The sequence below is a fragment of the Centroberyx gerrardi genome, chromosome 15, assembly GCF_048128805.1.
Source record: "Centroberyx gerrardi isolate f3 chromosome 15, fCenGer3.hap1.cur.20231027, whole genome shotgun sequence".
Lineage (NCBI taxonomy): Eukaryota > Metazoa > Chordata > Actinopteri > Beryciformes > Berycidae > Centroberyx > Centroberyx gerrardi.
The window spans coordinates 21,771,952-21,788,648 of NC_136011.1; the positions used below are offsets into that span (position 1 = coordinate 21,771,952).

The window sequence follows — 16,697 nt, forward strand, 5'->3', positions numbered from 1 at the left end:
TAACAAAGAGTTCCCGTTGTGCTTGCAGTAGTTACATTTCTGATCACATGAAATGTATGAATATAGAGGCATGTGCATATTACATAAATGACCATACACTATAGCCACTCTTTCCTTAGGAACAAAACATTGCAATGTAATTTGTGCATACATAGTGTACTATCACTAGGCAGCTCTCTAGAGCTGACCACAAAAATAGTTCTATGTTCAAATTCCCTATTCGTGCTAATGTGTTTCAGAGGAGCAACCGTAACTTGGCTATACCGCCTTTCTTAGTGCAGGACTGGACAAGGGTTATGGGGCAATTTTCTAAAGGCACAGTTTTGCATGCTTTTCAATGGAAAACAAAGATAATTGACTGTAATAATAGCAAGAGTAATGTAGCAATAGTAATGTGGTAGTAATAGCAATGACAGTAAAAATCCATCATAATCGGCAGCTTAAGGTGTTGCATTATGCATATTTTTGTTGCTGCTCGGATCTTTGTTTATAAATGATACAGCACAGAACGACATATTGCTTTCAGAGATCTTGTCTCTGAATTTTTAGAGTGCATCTAGATGCCATTTCAGTACCATCCAGCTGTGGTGTTGGTAAAAGATTTAGCCGGACAAGATGGGCTTTAAGTTAAAGTACCCTTATAGCTGCAATCCACATGCCAGAAGGAATGCCTTAAATGGTTGCTTGGCTGCATTTACATGAGAAAAGAAAATCAGATTTTTAACCTTATAGGAGACAGATCTGATCTTTTTATCGATTTGACATGGAAAAACCAAAAGATCCATGTCATATTCCTCTGACATATTGTAAAACATATTGTAAACATTTAAAAGCATTTTTTTTTTTTTTACCGCTCAACTGGTATCCAAAACGTTGGTACTGGCTACAGCATGAGACACCAAAATAAGGTTGTGATAATGAATTACCTTAAACAGTGTAAATATAACCCATCACTAGATGACAGTAGCTCCAGCATATAAAACCAAGGGTTTGGGATTGATAGTTAGTATAGTGATAGTTAGTTAATATTTCATTCAAAATGAAAGCTTTAAACATACGTTGAAGGAGTTAAAGATTCTGTCATTCTTATGTGTCATTGGTGGAGGGAAACAGACTTATATTGTGGGTAAAATGAAAATTTTCTGCTAATAGTAAGTTAAAGGGATATTTAAACAGTTTAACTTTTTGTCTGGTAAAGAAAAATGATTAAAATTAAAGATGTCAAGGTGCTCATTTAAGGGGTATGGATGGGGTGAGTATGGCTGGAGTGACATAAAAAAATATGAAAAATTACACAAAGATGTTGTCAACACAATACGTAGTGCACATAGAGAGGCGGTTATTCAGTGATAAACATTTCTAATTTCATTTCCAACAATGGCACCGCTGCATCTCTCACTTCATATGATTTCAAAGCCTTGTGTAAAATAAAATCACATTTCTATTAAAATGACTCAAGCGTCTCCCATAAAACTGTCATGCAAGGTTAACCATCATATCAATATACTCATACATCATATATATTATGATTTTTGTTCAGATGATGGGAGGATTATGCAAACGTTCCATTGGAGTCCTATTAACATCATTCTCTGACAGTGTATTGTTATCAGCTGTCCTTCGACTTTGTTGTAAACAGTCAGTACTTTTTTTGTAATTCTGGTCGCATGTCATACTGTTATCATTATTTAAAAAAGGCATAAGGTTTTCTTCTGCTGTATCACTGAGGATGCTCTAATGGATTTTAACCAGTTGAGGTTGCATTGTAGTATAACATATAAAGTTTTACACCTTTGTCCTCTACATAATGTGACTTGAAAATGTTCCGTTCTGTCGATCGACTCATCAGTGCTACAGTTACAGACTTGAAAATAAATGTGGTACCATGACTAGCTCTCATATGTTTACCAATCCAGACAAAAGCTCAAGTTTTTGTTGGAGAAAATATAAGCACTGACTCACTTATTCATGTCTATCTCAGAACAACATCATTTTACTGGTGCTGAAAAAGGCTTACCTTATTACTTTTAATGATTCTAAAAACCCCGCTTCCAATTTACCAGGAAAGGTAAGGTGCCCAACCCTAACTTGATGTGTGAACTGTCCAATTTTGGAGAACATTCTGAAAATAACATGGAATATTACTACTGAATTACAGGTTCAAACAATTTGAAGATTGATTAGACATGATTTCTAAGAATCATAATTTGACTCTGACTGCCCTTTGAATAATTTGACACAGTAGATCCCTCCTCCACTAGAGTGACTGAACTCCTTGGCAACACTGTCAGCGCTGCCCTTCTTTTACCTATTGATTTCTGAATTCCTCACTAAAAGTTTGCCTGCGCAGCTTCGTGAATGCCCTCTGACAGAAAAGTCCAAGCAAGACGCCTTCAGTGCTTTTTTTTTTGCAAGTTTTTAGAATATAAAAAACAAACCTGACTGGCTCTAACCCAACTGGGTTCTCACCTCCATGATGACATGGCCATTTATTTTTAGTGAGATAAATTTTTGATGGAAATGTGGCTACAGAATATGTAGGAGTGACAACCTCAGCTTCTTCTTCCCCTTCGCTGTATCCTTCTCAGCCTGTCTCCTGTCTCAATAAGAGAAAAGGCATGTCAGGGAAATGAATTATCCACGTACTGGTAAGTGGTATAACGGTTATTTTTAGCCATGTAAAAGAATGTATATTCTCCAGACACATTAAAGCAGGGGTTCTTAAGACTTGTCAGCCTCAGACCCAAATTTTTAGTTGCACCCTGGGAAGCCAGATTAGTGAAAACACAGTAGAGACGCAGTGAGTACCCACCAGAGGAAGTCCCATAGCCTATTAATGGGTTCTTGCCCATAGTTAAAAGAAACACTGCTGTGTGCCTCTATAATTATTATTATTAGAAATACCAGTATTATTAGTGTTAAAATCAGTGGGGTGAAGTTGTATTGTCACTGAATGCAATTAATTCATTTGGAATTCATCAATATATGAACCGCAAAAACAATTTGATGAAAAGTTAAAAAAATAAACATTTATTAATATTACGAAGACTTTTCAATCATTCATAGTGCCCTTAAAGTGCATAAACAGATGATATTTTAAACACAAATTTCTCTTGTTACACATGATGCAATATTGTACTGAGGCTCGTGTGACACTACGGGTCATGGTAATTCTGAACAATTTTTGCTTAGCAATACCAACACTCGTGGTCCACTTACACTCTGCTGTGTCTCTCTCTGAAGGTGCCTGATTTTAAACACTTGCCATATATTGCGAATTGTTCATTTTGGACTTAGCAGGGTCCTGTAAAGAATTAAAAATAAAAGGATTTAAGTATCGCAAAATCTGCTCCAAAACACACTGCTTATTCCAATCTCAATCCACCTACTGTCCTGCATACTGAATTAAAGTCTAACCTCTGTATTATTTATTTATTTAGAATGTGTGCAAATTTCATGCAAATCAACCAGATTCAAATTTTTGGCCTTTGTGACACCCCTTAATAGTCATTCATTTTTATCCCATGTCCTCATGGAGCATTCTGGTTTTTGTGTCATGGCTCTGTCTTGAGTGGTTCTAAAGATGATTTGCTGGACAGACACATAAACACACATGCATGCAAACAGGTGCAACAAACACAATACATCTCCACAGCCATTAAAGCCAAAAATCACCATTATCATCATCTTGGACCGCTTGCCTAGGTTTGTGTACATGAACAAGCCTCGCCTACAACTAGAATCCCCAAAGAGCCAAGGCTCTAATCTGTGAAATCCTCAAGATGCTGCAATGACGATGAGTGGGAAGCTGACTTGGTGCATTCAGAATGCTTGTTAAATACGTTTTATTATAGTAATATTATCCAAAAGGGCATTCTTTACTGTCATCATGACGGTGGTGCAGCTAGGTATGGGCCACAACCATATACCATCAGCATACTTAATTATGCATAATCACTGCTAAAAAATGCATGGCTTTTACAGAAAGGTTACCAGCTCATCTATTATTGTTCTAGTTGTTTTTATGTGAGAATAATACATAATAGATAGCAAGAAAGATGGATAACTTGCTCCCTGCTGCCACACTAGTTAGCAACCAATTCCATTTTTCATAAAGAACAGAATCCATAGTTTATGGGTATTATTAGTTCTGCTGAAACACCTCTTTGAACAATCAGATTGCAGACTACCTGTTGTATAATTCATAATAATGATGACGGTTGAAATAACAGGAAAATATACCCATTGCTTGAGGAAATTACCCTGGGACTGTTTCAGTGTCTGAATAGACTCCTGTCTTTTTTCATTGTTTATGTAAAATAATGCAAATTACTTGGTGTGTGGCATCAATTAATCAAATATGGATCATCTGCATTTTGATGCACAAGTCTTTTATGTGACATGCAAGGAATCCTATACAAATGTCTCAACAAACCAATGAATCATGCTGTTTCCATTGGAGCTTTCCAATATAAGCTAAAACTGTAATACATTATACAACTGTGTGCTTTTGTTCAGACTCTCTCAAACTCTGTGATGATATGAAACAGTGATTGGACTCAAGATTCAATTATTTACTGATCAAGCTATTTTTCCATCATAGGGTAATGGAAAAATAAATCAAACTTATGTACAAACATCATAGCGCTGTCAGTTTTTGTGTTGCCTTTGAGTGTTCAGGGTGTATTTTACGTTAGTTGCCAAAATTTGAGGCTACAACATATGAATACCTTGACCTCTCAACACAAGTTCCCTTGTTAGCCGACCGGTACTGGGGTAAGAGCCAGTGAATCTTGAAGACCACAGCGTTTCCTAATCTAAATGGCGTGCCCAATGCAGCCTCAGCCATCCAAGTAATCTGGACATTACTGGATCCCAGCTGAGCTCACCAAATGCTCAGTAGATTGCTGTCTCACGACTCAAATGCTCCTGTCATCCTTTACGAGAAGATGTCCTCTTTGTCCAGTTCTGGAGAAGTGGGTCTAGAGATCTCAAAGAGAGGCTGTGGAGAGCCAGAAGCAGCTTTCCTAGCTTTGAGGAGCTGAAGTGCTTCTGTAAGTTGTGCCTCCAGGCCAGACATTCGGACGTTCAGGTTCTTGAGGTCGTCCTTCAGCTCCAGCTTGAGCTCCTGAAGTGAGGCCTGAAGCGTTTGCTCCGGGATGGGGTAGAAGGCATGCCTGGTCTCCGGCTGGACAGGACTGCGGTCCTGCGGGGTTGTGCGGAAGTCGCCCACTTTGTCCAGGCGCAGGTCGCTTTTGGTGATACCACTGTCACAGGAGTCTGTCTTCTTTAGAGACATCTGTGATTCGTGCCCCTTGGTCCGTTCAGGCAAAGTTTCCATGGATTCGGCCTTAGACACTTTGTTCCAGTTGTCAGCTTTGGCCATGGACTCTTTGAAGCGACCCCAACCTTTGACTTTGACAGGCTCAGCTGGCCGACATCCTCCAAAGGCAATGGGAGATGGTGCCTGCAGCTTGGCCTTGTCTGAAGGGGTAGAGTTGGAGGGTGTTGAAGATGAGGGTGTTGCTGGGCTTTCCGTTACTGTGACAATGCTGGTGGTGGCAATGGTGGTTTTAGCTGTAGGGGCTTCCACATACACAGGGCCTTTCTCTATATCATGCTCGTCTAGGTCAGGTTTGTCAGTTGTTATGCGGGCTTCCTTCTGCTGTCTAAAACGCTGAAAGAGTCTTCGTACTGGGTGATCCGGTGGCAGGTTCAGAGGTGCTTCATTTTTACGTCTTAGGCGCTCTTCTTCCTCTCGTTTCACATCACTGATCTTTCGAAAGACAATCTACAAAAAATGAAAGATTTTATGAGCAAAACACCATAAGTGATGATCATTAGATAATTATCATTAACATTAGAAATATGAGTGTATTGAAAGCACATAAACCAAACCAACAAGTTGTAAAGCCTCTAGTTAGGTATAAAAATCAGTTTATTCTCAAAAGTAAATAGCTAAGATATAGTATAAACACACTGATAGAAATCATCTCCAGTTAGATGGTCAGGTTTTCCTAGTTCATTGATTGTGAGCATGTGTGAAGAAGATTGTCTAAGGTGCATTTCAAAATGTGTGCTCTCTGTAAATGTCACCTTAAAGAGGGTATTCCCACCGCACAGAGGGAAAGTTCATATCACGCCTCTGGCTTCAGTGGGTGAAGAGGCACAGCAATTTTACCATGCAGTTGCTAATGGACTACTGCATGTTGAGAATTTGTGTCGCAAATTTTGACTTTGTAGTTCACTTTTATGTCATTTTGATTTTGCTGATGTAAATTGTTTTTATGTTATTTGTCTGCAACCTTTAGGTAGTCATAATGCCTGCAATGTTGCTGCTTTCTTGGCCAGGTCTCCCTTGAAAAATAAATCTCATTGAGACTATTTGGTTAATTAAAGATTAAATACATTTAAAAACAGAATTCATGTTTGGTATTTTTACAGCCTGGGGCAGTCCAGTCAATCAATTTTTAAACAGAGAACTAAGACTTGAATTTGAGTTATCTGGAGCTACTCCACTGACAATGAATAGGAAACTAATATTGTCCACTACAGAATGTTTTATATTTTATACCCAGTTTATAGTTTTATAGTGATGTTTCAGTTCTTAACAAAAAAATATGCCCTTATCCTCAAAAAAATCCACCTGGGTTCTCTAACCTTTACTATTTTCTCCAATTCAATGTCTATAAAGCAAGTGCAGATTTGACATCCTGATCGCATCAAACATTCAAATGGTTTCTGGTTTAAAGAGGGATTTGTTCAGGTTCACAAATATTGATCGGACTGTATTAGACCATTGGAATAATATATGTCTGCTTAAATTGAGTTTCATTCTTTTTTAAGTAAAAATACCCTGATACAATATAATAGTATTTCAATTAATGTTGAAGTCCTTCATTCAGTGGTATTCTAAAAACACTGACACTGACTATTTACATGCACATGAACTATGACACTTCGTTAACATGTTTTCAACTTTAACTGTTCCTCTTTCAGCTACTTTGTTTGCATCTAGCCTTCAAGCCTCTTCAGGATTCAACTACTTGTAGGAAAGTTAATGGGAGGAAAAAGATCAATTCAATCAATAATTGGTCTATGCAGGATTTTAAAATGGCAATACAACTGGCACATTTTTCCTACTGTACATGGAAACAGCTGAATTGAATTATTCTCATGATCAGGGTAAGAGCTATAATTAGATTATTGTGTATGTGTAAAATTAGTTAATTAGCTTATGGTGTTTATTGTGCCAGGAAAGGAAGCTGGTTCTTGTGCACTGACATTCCTGGGGCGCTTGCAATTATAGAAGGGGGCTGCCTGTGCAGCTTTATGCAATTATTGTCTCTTGATTACAGTGTCAGGTGTATGCAGAATTTGAAAAAGGATCTTGAGAATGTGTACTTGGTTTATTCCACAATTTCATTATATTATTGTTTCACAGGTGAAAACACAATCATTATTTACACTTATTCACATTATATCTACATGGAAATGTTACAGATTGGTTTGTGTTTATGTCAAAGAAAAATATTCAGTGTAAATTGCTGCTTTGACTAAGAAATTTTTCATTTGATAGATACATTTTTAGCTGTACAGTACAACATTTTTTCAGAAGAGCCTTTTACGTAAAAGCCACCTGTATTCCAGTCTATGAGATCCATTCAATCACGTCCAGGATTTCCCAGCTGTATAAATCTAGAAAGTAGAGGACCCTAGTGAATGGTCAGTTCAATGCAGCAGATGAGATTGCCTCTCCATATGCAGGCAATTCAATCTCACTCTCTTGGGGAGGGGAACCATATTATGAACAGCGTAAAGATTGGTAGCTGCAATCATGCTACTGCTGTCACTGCTATTCATTTTTGAATGGAGCAGCGGCTTTATGTATGGTCACAATTTCATGAAATTGTGTTTCTGCATGTGTATAGCTGTGTGACATTGTTGAATGAACTCTGAGTTTTTTTTAATCAGTAGAGATCATCAAAGTATGAATATTTTTTAAGAAAATCCCGCTCAGATAGATACTCTTTAATCCGATAACACCACACAGTTTAACAGATAATTGCAGAAATCCCACAACATTGATTAATAATGCTGCTGTGCTCCTGCTGGCCTGGGATCAAATGCCGAAAGCCCCGAGCCGAAACGCCGGCTTTACTAATAAATCTTTCTCCTCAGTACTGCAAGTGTTGCTGGAATTTCCTCTTTCCCACTGTAGGATCGATTCCCAGCAGAACCTTCTCCCCAGTGTCTCCCTCTCTCTGCTCCTCTCAGCTTTCCTACTATCTATCTCAATAAAAATAAATACCAAGGGGAGTGGATTGCCCACTCCTAAAACTGCTAGTGGACCCACTTTTTATTGTGACCAGGCAGGTCAATTAAAGTAACATTCCCTTGACATTCTCTATTGCCAATTGATATATCACAATAGTAATTCAACCTATAGGCGACCCAGTTCTTTTACATTTGTTGTTCTAAACACCCGATGTTGGGCGGGTCTTTCCCAGGAAAAATCCTCTGGAAGTGAAGCAGGAAGTGTAGGGCTGAAACGATTCCTCGAGAAACTCGAGTAACTCGATTACTAAAAATCATCGATGCAAATTCTTTGCATCGAAGCTTCGTTTAATCCAGATTCGCACGGATGATTATTACTGTTGCACAACGCGCTGGAGAAAGAGAGAGAAAATAGCGAGGGGCGAAGAGAAGAGACAGGCCAGAGAAAACGACAGAAAGTGTCCAAAGTTTCGGATCCAGTGTTGCCAACTTGGCGACTTTGTCGCTAGACTTAGCGACTTTTCAGACCCCCCTGGCGACTTTATTTCTCAAAAGCGACTAGCGACAAATCTGCCGACTTTTTCTGACCATGGGAAGCAATGTTAATGTGTTGAATCCCAAAGCATTTGGCAATAAATTGGTTCGGCTGATGCCGGTTTTCTCTACTTGCTTGTCTAATCCAGAGGGGTCTGACGGTCACAGCGCTTCCCACACACAGCGTAGCTCCTTCCCTCCGCTGAGAGCAGGGACTGTAGGATAGGGTCCACTTGTAATTGCTACCGGCGTACGCCGAAACTGGCCGGGTGGGCGGAGTCAGCACTTAATATTAAAACGGGATGAGATGAAGGCTAGTAAAGAATGCACGTTAATTATGGCTATATGTAATGGCTAGTTAAGAACGTAAATCAATATGGTGGCTAGTTATGATGTCCCTAAGTTAGCTAAGTTTTGCTCAAGAAAATAACCACAGAAAATAAAATGCTGCAGTCAATTTGTGAAAGCCTGAGCTTCATTCATGTTATTATGATAGTCACACACATACACACACACACACACACACACACACACACACACACACACACACCTACTCCCCTCACAGTGATGCATAAAATACCCCAGAAAGCAAAATATCAGGTGGTGTAAGTAGCAATTGGAGCCTAAAATGCACCAGTCCAATACAGCAGGTATATTCAGTTTAGTTTGATTGCAGTGAGTAGGGTCAGCAGGTGTAGGGCAACCCTTCAACATAGTAAATAAATGTACATTAGCCAGTCTTATGAACTTGTATGATATTTAGGCCTAGTAATAAATATCAATAATAATTATTATTTCACCTCGTTTTCAGTAAATCACAGTGTCGTATGGACAGCTTCGTGCGGACAGCTTTTCTCTTTTGTATATTTACTATTGCTCTTTAATAAAGCAAAAGTATTTCTTATCCGATTACTCAATTAATCGATGGGATAATCGGTAGAATACTCGATTACTAAAATAATCGATAGCTGCAGCCCTAAGGAAGTGAAGTGTTTGACGTGTCCAGGCAGCAGCAACAGCAAACGTGTCTTTGGACTAAATAGAAGAAGAACTGGGTAGTTAGCATGAGCAGCGATAGCCGCCATGGCTGAACAGACAAAGAAAAGAGCGCCACCTACAGAGACTCAAACTTCATCAATAGAAAATCCAAGGAAAAAGGTAAGTGTTGTGCAAAATCATTGCAGCAATGACCGCTTATCACCAAAGATGTCACCAAAATAGTAATTAATAAAAAAAGCACATATTCATATTTAAAATGACGGCCTGGCGAAAGGAATTCTGAGGGGAAAGGGGATAAGGGGTTAAAAAATAAAATGAAAATAATCATAATTTGAGAAGCAGACAAACAACATGGGAGGAAAGTTTAAAAGCTTTGCGTTCTATTTTTATATACAGGCTGCTATGGGAGCTTACAAGTATAAATCTTGTTAAACTTGCTGAGCTAAGCATCTTTTAGATATACAGTACTGCAAGGCATGTCTAATTCAGTCTCTAATTAGTATGTCTAATTCCACTCCCATAATTTAGGTTGATACTGTAGTGCATTTAAATCTGGTGGATGAGTGTTTTGTTGTTGTTGTTACTGTTGTAATAGCTTTACTTTTTGAAAAAGATATGTGGAAAAAATATGTGCTTTGTATGGTGTTTTTTTTCTTTTGCTACCATAGTGTACAACTGAAATAGAGAATTCACATAGAATAACAAATTATATGAATAACATCATGCTATGGTTTGTCTAACAAGCACTAAATATGCAGCTATTGTGGAAATAAGGCAGTTGTAAGTATTTTGAAAGAAAAAGTGCTATGTAAAGATGGGATAGGTGTTGAATTGAGTGAATTCTGACTGCTTTAGTCTTGTTGAAAACTGAAGACCGTATCCCTATCCACATCTTCTCACTTGTCACATTGACGTTTTGAAATCTGTGGTAAGACTCACTCACCCTCTTCCGAAGGTTGTAAGTTAGCAGCAGATTTCTTGAGAAGTGGTTGGAGAATGCTGTGTAGAACTCCAGCACCTTTTGCAGAGCGTCGCGTTTAATGACGTGCAGGTCGCAGTAGGTCAGCGCTCGAACGTTGGCACAGGCTTGGGCGAGAGTCACTTCTTTCCAGAATACATCCCCAAATACATCTCCCTTACCTGCAGAGAGAGCACAGAAAGACCCACTTTTTGACCTGACACCAGCATTTTCTTCTATGAAGTAATTCTTGCAGAAACTCAGCTCTTTCAGTCCTATTTGGGCAATGGATTACTTGACAGTTCTATGTCAGCTATGTAGACAATTGATCTGGTTATCTGGTCCGACACTGTTTGCAGCTTTACTCTTAGAGAACTGCATCCTCACATGGAGTCCATAGTGTATTAGGGAATTTCAAACAGCTTTACTCACTTGGGATTAGAACCCACAATCTAAATTTGAAGTGATGCAGCAATCAGGACCAAAGTTGATCTGATAAATTAGAGTCTATTTCTCAATTTAATGTAGCTCTCAATATTCAAACTGACCATAAAACAATGATGAACCATTAAGTATTATGCATCATTTTTTACATGTCTGACTGCCATCTGAATAATTCCTTGGACCACCTGATGGCAAGCAGTATAGGATGCAGTAGCACGATCAGTTATAGCTGTACAGTTCATGTGCAACACCACTAACCACTACAGGATAATTTAGCTCGTCAGCCAGCAAGAAATCTATACGTTTGAAAATAACCTATTATTGATATTCAGTTGAATTACAGTGATTAATAACATTTATGGGTAAATATTTGGCCTTTCAGAGTAGTTTAGAGCGATAGGCAGATGGCATGGGAAATCAAACTTCATTTAAGCTCCCAAAAGGTAGCACCAGCTCCAGGAATAAATGAGATGCTCCATCTTGTACGCACTTGTACTTTATATTTTGTTTCTGTTCCACAGTGCCATTAGGCTAATGAGAACTTGATTCATAGTCGTAACTTGTTCATCATCAGGGCTCCATTGCAGTGAATCCACCCAGGTCGATCGTATCAGCCTGACAGTATATTGATTGTTCCAAAGAGGAACCAATAGTAGGTTATTGACGCAAAACAGCCAAGGCTATGTTACTGAGTATCCCAAAGAAGGCCATCCATTACTCACTGAATCAATCATTTGGCAAACCAAAGCACGAGGCAAAGTTTTAAAAAAATAGGAGCTCTGCTAAAACATAACCAAGGTAGGATAAGTAAAGAAAAAGATTCCTTATTACTGCCTGTCGATACAGTACAAACAGTACTAGCTCTGTATGTGCGTTTTTGTGTGCATGCTATTTTGCTCATGAAGGAGATGCACTTACTATCCCAATGTAACCCCATCAAATACAGACCACAGTTACAAAATGTGTAAACTGTACTGGGAATTGTGGCTTTCATCCAACTGAAACTAAGATCAGCCACCAACTTGCCTCAACTTTTACTTCTGCAGTCAAGAATAGCTTACAAGGTGGTTTCTGGGTAAATTTACGGGGAAATCGAAGGACATTTTCGAGGAGGAATTTAAACAACTACTCTCTTGCGACGGTGCTTGAGGCCAGTCGGAGTGAAGGCTGTCTCTGCTGCCCTCTCGCTCTCTCTGCCTGCCTGCTTGTGCAGATGTGTCTCTCAACTGACGGCTTGGGTTAAGGGCAAGTTAGCAGCAGCACATCCACACAGGAGCCAAAAACAGTGAAGGGAAGGGAGAGCTTTCTTCTTGTGATGTTGGTTCTCAACGTGAATGTGAGACCCATGCTTTTTTAAAGCAGTACCAGTCTGGATCCAAGGGGGGATTTTATAGTCTGCAAGAGCTGACCAGATCTGGGTTATGTCCTTGGACAATTGGGGAAATGGGCCTTGAAGTCCTCTTTCATGATATAAACAGAAGAAATTTCCATAACCATGTCAAATTACTAATTGCAATTTAGTGATTTTTTGAGTTTGTTATGTTGAATAGGTTTCAGGAATTGAGAAAAAAGGCGTTCTATTTTTAACATTTTTTGAATGGGTCTTATAATCCCTGGTTTCATGAAATTAGCTCAGCACACAGGACCAAATTTCTGTAGAAAAATATGTTTATTCAACCAGTGCGGCAAACATCCTTGGAGTCCTGAAAGTGGCATGCATTAAATCAAAAGCACATAGATTCTCACATCCACACTCGCACCCCTTAAACTTGTCTAGAGAAAATGGCTGTGAATTTAGTGACGTCTGAATCCGTCTCTTAACATCATGTAGGATGAAAGGGCTCGACTCACCCAAAATGGCCACCACCTCATCGTCCTGGATAACCTCCAGTGATCCCGACACCACAAAACAAAGGCTGTCCACACTTTCACCGGCGTGGTAGATCAGGTCGCCGGGGGCACAGTGGATAGTCTGAAACTCCATGGCCAGCGCTCGAAGGCACCCGTCGCTCGCTAATCGGAAAGCCGGGTGCTCTTTGAAAACCTTCCGGTTGAGATGAACACAAATATCTGCTCTCATATCCTTGGGGCATATCTGCAACACCTGGAGAAAAAGAAATGTGGAGGGATGGGGGGGTAACAAAAGACAAATCACAAGCTGCAAGCTCAACTTAATTCAGGTAGTTTCAAATACTCGGGCCTTATATCCCCTGTTGGGATCAGACTCCTGATATTGCTATTCAAGTGGCATGTGTATCAGGTATTAAAGACTAACAAGCAGTCTTGTTTGTCTGTTCTGAAAATCTAATATTACGCTACATTTTATGATTTTACATCTAGGAAAAGACTGGGGCCTGTGTTATTACCTGTACTTTTTGGAGATTTGTTGCATATGAGTACATCAACTCAATATCTACGCATGTTGGATATTGTTTATCACAGTACATTTATATTTCTCACAAGCAAAAAGGCCCAAAATCCTTATGGTACATTTTATTGCAGGGCTAGTTGGTCATTTCTGCAACTGGGTCCAGAATTACTACAGGAACCATGGATATTACAATCAAGTATTAGGCTACATGTCATACGTTTCAGTTTAAGTCACTACAATAGGAATACACATGAGATCAAAGCAAATTTGTTACGTTTATAACATAATAAAAGCAATCAACAATCATACATGGCCAAATAAAGATCTACTGACAACGATGCCTTGATGTGTTGCTTATGTAACATAAGGAAGGTATAACAGAAGGTATAAAGGCAGGAAGTCTGAGTAAACGCTTTTTTGATTTCATCAGGTAATATCAAATTCTACTTTTTGCTCTGGAGCTGATTTTAAGCCCTTCCCTTTCCAACACACAAGACTTGTGGCAAGTGTACAAAAGAGAAACACTTTTGCTCTTTCCATGAAGTAGACTGGACAGGTATAGATTTCACCTCTTCACAGTCATGAGGAGGAGATATAGATCAAGGTTAGGATACAGGTTTCAAGAAGCATTTTTTAAGCCTGGGAGCAATTTTTGACACGATTGTGCAACTGAATATCAGGAAGGTTGGTCCTAAAAATGTGTACATTGAGTGTGTATATTGAGATTTAGGAGACTTTGGGGTTGTGATAATGTTTTACCAACAGCTGAGAATAATACTTTAACTATTTTCAGTAGGGCAGTGTGATAATAAACAATAAGATAAGAACTAATGAAATAGGAACACTAGAGAACTCTTTTATTTGGTATTGCGCTGTTAAAGGGGAAATTCCCCCCTAAAACATAATTATCATCTTCATATGATTTTAGAATAAGATATTTTGACTATCCCACAGCAATTGGATATGGGTGCATTTTCTGGTTCAGGACAATTAGCATTACCATGAAATACATCTGAGTGTAAAAGCTCAAACAAATATTCTGAGTCTGCAGTGTCTGCCTCCAGTTAAGTGTGTTAGTTTCTTTTTTTTTGTATTTAAAAAGAAATTAAGTATTAATGGAGCAGCCCAAGTTTTTCATAATGGGGTTCTCGCTTCGGGAGACTTGATTATAAGTACGTATTGGAAGGGACTGAATATGTACAGGATGAATTCTGCTTTATTTTATTTATTTAAGGTCACACCAGCTTGAAGTCCGGCAGCCATTCTCCTGTTTTTGAAGAGTGTGGCAGCATGTTGTTCAAGTACACCTAATCAACAGGATGCTAGCCTGTTGTTGGGCACTACCTTTAAAACAAATCTCTTTGAAGATGAATGTCAAGCGGAGAGGGATTATGTGCCATTTTTAGAGCCTTTGGTATGGCCTGGAGCCAGAGAGATAAATGATACATAGGCGCAGTGTGAGCTTAACATGTAAAGAGGACAAAAAATAATGAATCGATTTTGTTTTCCATAAATCTACCCTCTGGACACAAAATTTCCCCCGAGTTACAGAATCCACCCTTATTATAATTTTGTTACGTTCCTAATTTGAGGAAAATTAATCTCAAAATTTCCTCTAAATCCATAATTGGCTTTTGGATAGGTGAATTTAAACGGGCTGTGGTGTCATGAGCACATTCTGGCTTCCAATCAATTAGATCTGCATGAGTTGAATTTATCTGCTTTCAGTTTTAACTGCTTGAATTCCACCCACTCAAATCGTTTTAGCATTATTTGAATGGAAGGGCCGGTGCTAACTGCCAATTACTGTGCAATACACTTACCACACCTAGCCAGTGTCTGCTTTTGAAATTGGTCTGTGAATTTGGACACAGAATAACCTCATGACTTATCAAATTACCAGTGAAACACATTTAACAATTTCACACACGCTGATGTTATCTAGAAGTTGGAAACAAATGAATGAGGGGACATTTACACAAAGTCACAAGAAGGACACATAATATCAGGAAAACGGAGGAAAACTACCAGCAATCACACACTGTAAGACAATCAACAAAGGTGAGACAGAACTGCATGCAAGTGAATCAATGTCTGGCTTACAGTTTGAGATACCTTTTCAGTATCTATGCCCCGGGACATAGACCAGGTGGAGGCAATGTAGTCCATAACTCTCTCGCTCAAGCCCTTGGGCACCTGGTAGAGCTTGAGGAAGTCGCGCACGCTGTTCAGCATCTCATGGTAACGGTTCGTGTTGGCATACATCTGCTGGAAGATGGTCGTCACGTTACCAAAGATGGTGGCGTAAAGAAGGGCTGGGAAAAGAGGGATGGAGGAGATGAAAAGGTAGGAGTTTAAATTTTGGGGATCTGCGGCATCATCGCACATTCTGTGTTTGCCTTCAACATGAAGACTGAGCGTTGCCAAAGGGGAATTCTTTGTGCTGTTTGATACTGAAGCATATACGACAGAATATAAGATTGCCATGTCACACGCGCACACACACACACACACACACACACACACATACACACATATTCCATTGAATTCAGTGCATTATCCAACTTCATACCCTACCTGTACACAACTACATACCTAACCCCAGTCGAACCTAACCAGAATTTTAACCTTAACTTTGACCCTTCAACCCTAAAATTAACTTTTTTCCTCATGAAGGCTGACAGAAGTGATTTCACAAGTAATTTCAGTGATTTTATATTATATCACTGTTGTCGGGTGAAAACCTTGTATCTCTAAAATGTCAACTTCAACTGCGGTAACTAAGAAAACAGCCTTGTTTTTAGCAAACATGTATTTTTCAGTTTGCCTTAATATTTAATACTGGTTCATCAGTGATTGCTTTGGTCAGTTGAGTGGGAACAAGTAGCACTGCTCCATCCCTCCAAATCTATAGTCAACACACTGCGCTATTTGGTGGCAAACAGGGAAAAACCATAATTGTAGCGGTCAGCTCCCTAGTAAGTGTGTGTGTATGTGTGTGTGTCTGTGTGTGTGTGTGTGTAACCATCCCTCCCCATGAAGCTACACCCTACTAATTACGAATGTCTCTTTTCTTAACTTGCCTGGTGATATAAGAGTTAAAAAAACGTCCAA

The 16,697-nt window shown here is 39.1% G+C and overlaps 1 protein-coding gene across 2 annotated transcripts in view; it reads right to left on the reverse strand.

Moving 5' to 3' along the window:
- Window positions 1–4,939: 4,939 nt before the first annotated feature.
- Window positions 4,940–16,697, reverse strand: part of LOC139911089 (voltage-gated delayed rectifier potassium channel KCNH1-like) — a 33,235-nt gene continuing 21,477 nt past the window's right edge. For both annotated transcript variants that reach the window (XM_071898580.2, XM_071898579.2), the window contains 4 exons: window positions 15,699–15,898; window positions 13,064–13,316; window positions 10,754–10,950; window positions 4,940–5,791 (listed from right to left, as the gene is read on the reverse strand). In XM_071898580.2, coding sequence (XP_071754681.1) covers window positions 4,940–5,791; window positions 10,754–10,950; window positions 13,064–13,316; window positions 15,699–15,898 — 1,502 coding nt within the window. The remainder of the gene's footprint in view (window positions 5,792–10,753; window positions 10,951–13,063; window positions 13,317–15,698; window positions 15,899–16,697) is intronic.